This window comes from Petaurus breviceps, unplaced genomic scaffold (genome assembly GCF_028583685.1).
Source record: "Petaurus breviceps papuanus isolate PSGF00001 unplaced genomic scaffold, PetGlider_PUasm1.0 90822, whole genome shotgun sequence".
Lineage (NCBI taxonomy): Eukaryota > Metazoa > Chordata > Mammalia > Diprotodontia > Petauridae > Petaurus > Petaurus breviceps.
Genome location: NW_027187351.1, coordinates 5,857,069 through 5,868,325, shown reverse-complemented (window position 1 = coordinate 5,868,325; position 11,257 = coordinate 5,857,069). Strand labels below are relative to the sequence as shown.

Genomic DNA, 11,257 nt, shown 5'->3' with positions numbered 1-11,257 from the left:
GCTGAAAGTAACACCAGTGGTAAAACCTAAGGAATTTGGGGAATTTGCGCTAGGAGGTTCATAAAGTGAGGACAAAGTATTGGTGAGCACCTTTTAAAAGTCTAGTAAGAGAAGTAGAAGGCATCACCATTCTCCTAGTCGCCCAGGCAAGAAACCTTGGTATCATCCTTAACTCTTCACTCCCTTATCCCCATACATAATCAGCTGCCAAGTCCTGTTGCTTCTACCTTCCTAACATCTCTCCCATATGAAGATCTTCCTCCTCTCCTCTGAAAGAGCCACCACCCTGGTGCATGCCCTCATCACCTCACGCTTGGACTATTTCAATAGCTTGCTAGTCTGCCTCAAGTCTCTCTACTTCAGTCCACCTTCCACCCAGCCATCAAATTAATTTTCCTAAAGTGTTGGACTCCTTATGTCATTCCCTCTTCCCTACTAGTCAAAAACTCCAGTGACTTCCCTTTACCTTTAGGATCAAATGTAAAATTCTTTCTTTGTTCAGTGTTTAAAGCCTTTCACAACATAGCCTTTCTTATCATTCCAATCTTCTAACACATTACTTTCCAATCCAGTGACACTGGCCTCCTTGCTGTTCCTTACACAAGACACTCCATCTCCTGACACTGTAAATTTTCACTAACTGGTCCCCCATACTTGTAATTCGATCCTCCTCATCTCTATCCCATGCCTTCCAGGTCTTTCAAATTCCAGCTAAAATCCCACCTTCTACAGGAAGGCTTTTCTGAATGCTAGCACCTTCCCTCTGTTGAATATCTCCAATTTATTATATATAATATAAATATATGTAACATAAGTATTTATGATATAAATAGATGATTTAAATGCACACATATATGTGTATGTATGTGTGTATGTCTGTATCTTGTTTGTAAACAGTTGTTTTCATATCTGTGAGTTCTTTCAGAATAGGGATAAGTTTTCACTTATTGCACAGTACCAGGAACATAGTAGGCTCTTAACAAATGCTCACTGAATAGACTTGACTAGAAAAACAATGGTAGATGTTTTAGCCCAAAAAAGAAAACCAAGAAGAGGTAGAGAAACAATGGCAAAACTAATCAATGAAAAATGAATAGTGACAGTGCTTCACGGCTGCCTTTTTCCCTCCACTGAGTAGCCAAGCTGCTAAAACCCAGAGAACCAAAGGAGGCATTAGAAGATACAGATGTAAAGGAAATGAACATAATGCTTACAAGAATGTCAATAAAAAAGTAATTTTTAATAACCAATCTTAGTCTTAAAAAAACAAATATTGGAACATTCCTGCCTTCTTTCAACAGAGAAGATTAAGGGACATAGTGTCATAAACTGTCAGCTAGGTCAAGGAATCAATTATTTTTGCTTAATTGTTTTTCTCTGTTACAAGGGAGGACTCAGGCCTTGGGGTGGGTAAGTGTATCCAGAAATAAATGATATAAAAACAAAAGATGCCAATAAAATATTTTTAAATAAAAATAATTTCTTAAAAAAATTTATTTTCAGTTTCAGATTTTCTCCCTCCATCTCTCCCCTACTCACTGAGAAGGCAAAAAATACAGTTATACATATGAAGCCACCAAAACATATTTCCACATTAGCAATGTTGCTGGGGGTGGCAGAGAGAAAGCAAGAAAAATATAGTGAAAGAAAATATGCTTCAATCAGCACTCAGAATTCATCAGTTTTCTCTCTGGAGGCTTAGATTGGAGCCTTATCATTCATTCCTTCACTCAATAAATATTTATTAAGCTTCTCCTTTATCCAGAGTACCGGGCTGGTTCTGGGAGAAACAAAAAGTTTAGATAAAGTACAGTTCAGTCCCTACAAATGCTGAGTCTAATAACTACAATATGTAACATTCCTTTGATGATTCATTAGAAAATTGCAAAATAAATGATGAATAGGAATCATGGGGTTAGAATATCATCTCTCCTCTACATCTTGTTTACTTTGGGTTCTGGGTCCCATAAAAGCTTAAAATTTACCTCTTGAGCCCCATTTTCCTCATCTGTAAAAACATATATAACCCCCCCAACAATTTATATACTTCATAGGATTATTCTGATGAGAAAATGCAGTTTATGTATTTGAGAGTATTCTGAAAAACGTAAAGTGCTATATAAATGTAATGAGTAATACAAAAATATAAATAATAATATAAATGTAATATGTAAAAATATAGAAATATGTGGAGAATTTTCTCCACTAATCCAAAATACATAGAAGTTTCCTGAGGTATAAAGAGATCAAAGAATTTTTCCCAGTATTGAAATTCAGTGTCAGAGGTAGGATTTGAACCCAATTCTTTCTTAGGTTAAGTGCAGTTTGCCAATCACTATACCATGCTGTAATGGGAATGTAAATTTTGAAGATCTTCCCTGCCCCTAGGCTAAAGTGCACCTGGAGCCTGGGGTGGGAGGCTTGTTTTTCAGTAAATACTTCTTGATTGGCCAGTGAGTCAATAAGGTTGTTACATTCTCTGAGCCAGGAGAAGGCTATATAAGCCCTGATGTGTAGCTTTGTTTTGGGGCTCACTTTGAGAAGTGTTCTGTGATTTGATCTGGATTCTGGGAAGCTGTTGCTGAGAGACCCACCTTGGCTTTGAAAAACCCAGATGTTGATTTGGTATGGATGTAATGGTTGGACAGTTTGGATATCTGTCTACTTGATCTGTTTCTGTCTTGATAATTCTGTCTGTATACTTTTAAGTTCGGGGTGCTGACCTTTTTCCCCTGAACTAGGTAAACGATACATATTTGACTGATTAAAGTAAGCTTGTTAACCCATTTTGAGTTGCTTTCCTTTATCAAAGCAGATCCAAGAACCTGTGGTGGCATCAACCCTGGGGACACTGGGTTGCTTGCTGCTACACACACCACCTCTCCAGTAACAAAGAATAAAAATTAAAATCATCACTATCATAGTTGACCCACTCCTTTTCTTCCAACACCAAGTATTCTCTAAGGGAGTAATGTTATGCATGCTCCTGGCATGAATGAGTGAAAAATAAAGCAAAATGTGGACTTTAGAACATGGGAACCTATTGGTTAGTGTGGCTAATATGTAAGGAAAATTTCTGCATTTCAGACTTGATACCCAGAGAAACTCCAAATGGATATATGACTTAGACATAAAGGATGACATCATAAATTAGAGGAACAAGAAAGCACTGCCTGTCAGATCCATGGATAGGGGAAGAATTCATAACCATAAACAGTAAAATGATAGGAACAATTTTCAGAGGAAGAAATACAAGCTACCAACAGTCAATACCAACAGAGATGGCTAGGTGCTAACAGTGGTTAGAATGCTGACTCTTGAGTCAGGAAGACTTGAGTTCATTTCAACCTCACTAGCTATGTGACCCTGGGCAAGTCACTTAAAGTCCATTTGCTTCAGTTTGCTCAATGATATTCGTAAAGCAGTTATCATAGTGCATGGCACATAGTGGGCATATAGAAAATACCTATTCCTTTCCCCATATGAAAAGTGTTCTAAATCATTAATAATTAGAAAAATGAAAATATAGCTCTGAGCTTCTACATCAGATTGGCAAAACTGACAAAAAAGGAAAATGACACATGATGGTGGGGCTATGGGAAAACAGATACTGTTGGTGAAGCTGTAAACTGGTCCAGACATTTTGGAAAGCATTTTGGAACTATGCTCCTCAGATTACTAAACTGTGTGTACCCTTTGGCCCAGTGATAATACTTTGGGGTTCGTACCTCAAAGAGATAAAAGAAAAAGGAAAGGGACCTATATGTATAAAAATATTTATAGTAGCTCTCTTTGTGTTAGAAAAGAATTGGAAATTGGGGAAGTGGTTGTCAGTTTGGGAATAGCTAAACAAATTATGGTATATTAATTTGATGTAATATGATTGTGCTATAAAAAAATAAAGTGAATGGTTTCAGAAAAACCTGGTAAGATTTGTATGAACTGAAGTAGAGTGAGGTGGGTGAAACCAAGAGAACAATTAATACAGTAACAATAATGTAAAGACAAACCCTGATCAACACAGGGACCAATTATGATTCCAGAGGACTCATAATGAACCATATTACCCACCTCTAGATAGAGAATTGTAATGGATTAAAAATGTAAATATATATATGAAATAGGGGGAGACATAGTCAATGTGATAATTTGTTTTGCTTTATTATACATATTTGCAATAGTTATTTTGTTTTTATTGTTTTCTCAATGGGGAGGAGAGAAGTCAGATTTTCATTGAAAAAAATGTAATTTAATTTTTTAAAGAAAATTTCTGTTATTAATTCATTCAACATATATTTATGGATTGCTCAATATGTGACTAGAATTGTATAAGATGTTCTAGGGGATACAAAAAATTATAGCATTCAGTATTCACTCTCCATTCTCCCTGACCTTAAACAGAGAGAAGGCAAACTGGGATAATTGTGCTCCCACCATGTGTTACTAACTACTTGAGGCTTTGACCATTTACAATAACACATGTAATTTGAGTTATCACAAAATAAATACTTGTCCTCCAAGGAGACTGAAATTTTCTGGTGCTGAAAATAAGAACACTCCTGAAAATTAAAAAAGCAAAGCAAACAAATACATCCTTTTTGCAACTCTTTCCTTGTGTTGTACCTTCAAGCAATTGTCCCAGACCTACCTTGAGCCCTTGACCCTCACATGATCATGTCTTTTCCTTCCCTTTCCTATCAGGGCTTCTAGGAGGCTAATTGAGGGTCAGAATAGAATTGATCTGAGTTAGGAGGTCCCACAGAGACCACCAAAAAGGTTAAGGACTTCAAGGAACATAGAAGAAGCTAGACATTAAGGTGATCACCTTAGTCATCGTTGGGATTTATTGAATAATATACAAGCAATATCAATATATTTACTCATACAAGATGTATACCTGAAGACTTACACATCTTTGGTTGGCTTCACTGTCACCTACTAAACCCCTGTCTTTGTCTGGCCCTGGGAAATAAACCTGTATGCTTTAATACTCCTACAAGGTAAGTTTTACCCAGATAATAACCCACAGAGGGTCCACAGGATCTAGGGGCTACGTGATTTTACATTGAACTAGACAGAGAGAGGTGAACCTCTTTATAAATGCACCAAACTAGAGTAAGCAGATAACATAAACAGGAACTGGTAGCATTCCTTTGGAGGAAAGGGCTGCACATACATTCATCAGTCACTAGTTATCTCTACCAGAATTACTCTCTCAATTCCCCCCACATCTGTACCCCTTCCCAATGAAGGGGCTAATCTAAGCAACCTCTTTCTCTAAAGTAATCACAGCACTCACCAATTAGGGAACAATTTTAAGTTCTCACCACGAGATACTCTAAGCATCTATCATCTTCGGATGAATGATCTCCTTTCAAGGAAACTAAGTATACATATAGAACCCTGGTCATGGAGTGAAAAAGAACTGAGTTCAAATTCTGCTTCAAATATTTACTAGCCAGGTAACCTTGGGCAAGTCACTTTATTTCCATCAGTTTATATAAATACTGGTCAATATCACTGAGGACAGAGTATTTGCCCTCTGTGAATGACTGAACCAGTGGAATCTCTCCATGGTGGAGACAGCACTGATGTGATGCAAAGATGGGGATGTCAAATTTAGTCCATGCCACCAAAAGGTTGTAATATGAAAAAATATTTTAAAATAAGGTGGTGCAGTGAATAGAGCACCAGCCCTGGAATCAGGAGGACTTGAGTTCAAATCTGACCTCAGACACTTACTAGCTGTGTGACCTTGGGCAAGTCACTTAACCCCAATTGCCCTACTTCTCCCCTCCAAAAAAGAAAAAAAAAATAAGGGACCACAGGTGAATATTACTGGGCCACAAGAAATGATAAAGATGGAAAATTCAGAGAAGTAAGGGAAGACTTACTTGAACTGATGGCATAGAAGCAAGAAAACAATATATACAATGAATGATTGCAATATAAAGGAAAACAACACCAACAAAAAAAAACTGAGTTCTGGGTAATTTTAATTATTAACCTTGGCTCTGGAGAAGAGAGGAGGTAATGTACCTCCTTCCCTTCTTTGCAGAGGTGGGGGACTGTAGGTGTGGAACATTATATATTACATATAGTAATATATAATAATATAACAAGTCAGACTTGGTTGATGGTTGGTTAGTTTTGCCAAAGTGCTTTTTTTCTTTCTTTTTTATACTTTGTTATAAGGGGTGAGTATCTGGGGATGGAAGATGAGAACATATTAGAAAATAAAGACAATATAAAAAGGTCATATTAAAATACATATGAAGTATAGTAATACTTCTTCAATGGGTTTGGCAATTTAGCCTTATTTTCTCATCTTGTGCAATTTTTTTCCATGTCCTCCCAGAAATCTTCCACAGAGGGTACATATATTTTTAACACACTATAAGCTTTACAAAAAACACTGGTTCTGAAGGTAAAGGATTTGAGCTCAAATCCTAGCTTTGCTTTGTACTTTCTTTATATTCCTGAGCAAGTCTCAACCTCCCTGTCCATGTGTTCTCATTTGTAAAATTAAAGGGTTGGATTACAGGGCTTCTGAGGTCTCTTCCACACCCAAATCTATGATCCTACAAATTTCTTGCATAAAATAATCTCCTGGCATTTTTTTTTTTAGCAATTTAACTAATCTTTCCCTCTAGCCTTCCTTTGTCTGATGGAAAGATAACTAGACCACAATAAGAAGCATGAAGAAGCATGGGTTCTAGTCTCAAGTTCTGCCACTCACTAGCACTCTGACTTTGGACAAGTCACTTAAATGCACTTGGGGGAATGCCTCTCTCCTCCCCCCCCCCATTTTGACATAGATTATATTGATTCACATAGTACCCACCTCCCAGGGTTGTTATGAAGACAAAATGAGTTATTATTTGTAAATAGTTTTGCAAACCTTAAAGTAAATGTCCATTATGATTATTGCAGTACACATGTTCACAACCATTTGTAGCATGGTAGAAAGACTGATGAAGTCTAAGTCAGGTGGTATAATATCCTGATTCTACCACTACCTATGCAACCTTGGCTACCTATGTGAATTTACCTCCCTGGACTTCAATTTTCTCATCTACAAAAATGACTAGATAAGATAAATTAGATGGTGGAACTGAGAAATAATTTGGGGCAGCTAGATGGCAGAATGGCTAGAGCACTCCAAAGGCCTGAATTCTAATCCAGCCTGAGACATTTATTAGCTGGGTAACCCTAGGCAAACAACTAAACTGCTTTTTGCCTCAGTCTCCTTTACTGAAAAATGAGAATAACTTCCAGGATTGTCGAGAGGATAAAATGAGATAACATTTGTAAAAGGCCTGCCACATAGTAGGTGCTTTATAAATATTAGCTAGGATTATTATATCACAAAATTGTGATCTAAACTCAGGTCTCCCAACTCCAGGTTAAGTGCAATCCTTGCTATATACCTCATTCGCCCACGAAACATTCTGGGTTTTTTTGTTTGTTTGTTTCGTTCCCAGTAAATAAAGATTTTCATTAACCGGGTTTGTTCTGAGTGAGGCTTAGCCTTCTTCCCTGGGAAAACACCTCCCACCCCAATCCATTCCCTAACCACGCCTCCCCCTCCTTTTCCTTTTGAAGTCAGTTTCAAGCTCCGCCCCCCCCGCCCCTACAAGCCCCTCCCCTTCACCTCCTCCCTCCCCCGTCCCCGCCTACCCGCCCTCTCGCAGCCTTTAAAACCCGGAGCCTCGGATTCTGCACGGGGGTTTCATTCCTGCCAGGGTCGGGAACTGGGCATGCTCCGCGGCGCCGCAGGTTTTGGTCACAAGTAGGAAGCGGCTTGTGCACGACAACCGGCAAAGGGGAGAGGTTGCTTTTGCCGCTCCCGACGTCGGGACGCGGGACGGCTTGGAGCGGCTGCAGTGGCTGGAGGAGGACGTGGGTAAGGCGCAAGGAAGCCACCGGGGAAACAGAAGGGAGAAGAGAGGCATCCCGCCCCGGAGCCTCCCCTTCTCCTTCCCGTGGGTGGCCGGACGCCGGGGTCGCATCACCTGGCCGGGAGGGGAGCCCGGGCCCGGAGCCCCGGAGCACGGAGCAGCAGCCCCAGTCCCAGCGCCCAGGAGCCGCCAGGCGAGGCGTCCGCTTTGCGTCCCTGCGCTGATCGGCAGCCGCAGCCCGGGCAGAGGAGGAGGCGGCTGCAGCGGTAGCAGCAGCAGCTCCGGAGGCAGCCATGGGACTGCTGTCCCAGGGCTCGCCGCTTAGCTGGGAAGAGACCAAGCGCCACGCGGACCATGTGCGGCGGCACGGGATCCTCCAGTTTCTGCATATTTACCACGCCGTCAAGGAGCGGCACAAAGACGTGCTTAAGTGGGGCGATGAGGTGAGAGCAGCCGGGAAACCCCGGGTGGGGTCCTTCTTTAGGGACACTGACCACCCCCTCGGAGCACATCTAGCCAGCCTTCTGCCGTCTTAAAAACTCTGCCTATTCCAGTTCAGTGCAACAAGCATTTATTAAGCGCCTACTATGTAGTCGGCACTGTGCTAGACGCTTGGGGGAAGGGGGGGAGGTAAGGAAGGACGGGACATAAAGACTACAAAACCCAAGCTCTGCCCTGAAGGGCACTCAGGGAGGGTGGAGAAAAGTGGCTTGAGTCTTCTGGCCACTATCACCCCTACTTACCCCCCTGTTCTTATATCTTCTTTGTTCTGTGAAGGTGGCATCTGTTGGCTCAACTCTTCCAGGACATCTCTGAGGGTGTCACCTTGGGGCTGGGCATCCTTAGCAGCATGTCGAAGTGAGCCCAGCCCCTCTTCTGGCCTGTAGCATTTCAGCCTCCTTCATGAGCTTTTCTCGTTCATGCATGTTGATCTGTGTGCCTAGGTGCAATAGTGTGTGTAGTGTGTTTGTGTGTGTGTGTGTGTGTGTGTGTGTGTGTGTGTGTGTTTGTGCTTGCATGTATGGAGAGGTAGATCTTGTACGACTTGCGCTGGCTGCCCTCCCAAACCAATTCCTTAGGGCAAGTCTTGAAAGGGTTAAGTCATCCCACATAGAGTTAGGTTTCATAAGGTGATTAACTTTTTCTGAATGTGAACCTCTTGTGTCCCTAGTAAAAACCATGTGATGTGCGGATATGTACTTTTTAAAGGACTGCCTTTTTAAAGATGTTCTCACACACAGCATTCATAATAAAAATAGAGATAGACACTTGGCTTTCCTATAGCTCCAGCAAGAACTCCGGGGGCCAGCTGACCCCAAGAGAACCTTGCCCTAAGTTTATATCCGGAGTCACCCCAAAGTACCATAGAATGGGGCCTGCCTGGAAAAGTATCATATTGAGCCTTGGGTGCTGCTAAGAGGCTGGGAAGGGACGCTAAAGCCTTGAACCTTCTGACTCTTCTGCCGTCTTCATTCAATTTTGGGTCTCATTGTGACAGAATAAATTCAACCCTCTCCATCCACCAGATGCTCCCTCCCCTGCCTTCCTTCCTTTTTGTTAGTTTACCATATTTCTGTATTCTGATAGAAACTGAAGTAGCACTAGCTTCAGCTTTCAAAGAAGTAAAAAAAAAAATCCTAAGAAAGAGTGCCCATGTTTTAAGACAGACATGACTATATGACTTGTTTTTTCTGAAAAGGTGGGGTATTTCCTATTTTTTACTTCTAAGGCTCATTTATAGTGCTTGGAAATATCATGTTGAGTGGACTTTTCTGAGCAGACCTTAATAATATTTATCTGTTAGTATCAAGTGTTCTACCTTTTTATACTATAATTTCACTTAATGTTACATTTAGGAACTAATTTGGCCATTCTTAGAAACTTGTTTGAGTTCATCAGTCACTTAACCACAAGAAGTGAATCACTTTCCTAACAAATAGAACTGGTTTGCCCTCCTCCTTGAGTTGTAAAATGTTCAAAATTGGGTTTGGAATTGAAACTGTTTCTTGGAGCTGCCCTTTATAACAACCGAATAATGAAGCCTGATTTTATAGTCTATGTGAAATGAAGCCTAGAGTATACAAAAAAACAAACAAAAACAGGCAACAAATCTCTATTTTGTCTTCACCTTTGGGGATTAAAAAAATGCTAATGTTGCCTAGCTTATATTGAAAAGGATGGTTTGGAGCTCCTGCTGCATCAGTAAACTCTTGTAACTACTGTTCTTGACTTAACCAAAAGATGGCCACTTGTAACCATTTGATGCCCCCACCTACCCCAGCCATGTGAAACTGGTGATTTTTGGTCCATTTGCTGCAAATCTCTAGCGATTTTATCAAGAAATTTTGTATTTTTATCTATTCTTTCTTCTCTGAAGGAGAAGAAAAAATGCATTATACTAAAGTAAGCAACATAGTTTTTTGCTCTTATTTATGTGATGCTCCTGAGCTGGAGTCTTGTGATTACTGTGGAAAAACTAATCTCGGTTTTTTTATTTGGGGTGGGGGAGTCAATGTTGGAGTAACTTGAAATACTTCTAAGAGTCTTAAAAATGAGGAATGTCAGCTGTTGATAACTGTTAGAGTATAGACAATACATACAAGACAAACCTGCAGTAAATTATAAATTTCTAAGCTTTCTCAAAAATACCCTATTCCTTTTCCCCAGTGATGCCAATTTTTGAAAAAAAATAATAGGGTACTGCAGATGTACTTGCAAATTGTTGATTTCAGATAGTTTCTTTAGTATTGTAGTCATCAAATGGGGGAAAAACTATTTGATTTATGGTCTTTTAACAAGAAATAGCTATTCTGGCCTCTGTTGACATTATTGTTCCCCTTCCTTCCCTTTACCCCTCCCTCCCTACTTTTTCTATTAACCATCCTTAGAGTGATAAGCTTAGAAATAAACATAAAATAACTTCATTGAGGGGTGGGGGTGGGGAAGGAAAGTCTTTGTTTTAATTTAATGGACTTCTTTACTCATTGCCAAAAATATAATTTCAGTCTCTTTCAAAATGGTGTTATTTGACTGTGGACTTTGAGAATTGGAAATCTGGCTGGAATCCCACCCTATATACTTAGAAGGCTTTCCCTCAAACAGGGTATCCTCTGAAGACTTTCAGTTATAAGGAGCACATTGCCTATTCTATTTTCTTGAATTCTATATCTCAGAGTTAGGAAGCTTAGCCTTCTATCATTTCTCTACCCATTGGTCCTTGTTTTTCTTGGAGTTAAACAGAATTAGTCCAGTCTCCCTCCCTATCTCCTTCCTTCCTTCCTTCCTTCCTTCCTTCCTTCCTTCCTTCCTTCCTTCCTTCCTTCCTTCCTTCCTTCCTTCCTCCTCCCTCCCTCCCT

At 40.2% G+C, this 11,257-nt stretch overlaps 1 protein-coding gene across 2 annotated transcripts in view; it reads left to right on the top strand.

Annotated features, from left to right (window-relative positions):
- The first annotated feature begins 7,728 nt into the window (after positions 1-7,728).
- Positions 7,729-11,257, top strand: part of GCLC (glutamate-cysteine ligase catalytic subunit) — a 76,798-nt gene continuing 73,269 nt past the window's right edge. For both annotated transcript variants that reach the window (XM_069070628.1, XM_069070627.1), the window contains exon 1: positions 7,729-8,344. In XM_069070628.1, coding sequence (XP_068926729.1) covers positions 8,195-8,344 — 150 coding nt within the window. In that variant the 5' untranslated portion in view covers positions 7,729-8,194. The remainder of the gene's footprint in view (positions 8,345-11,257) is intronic.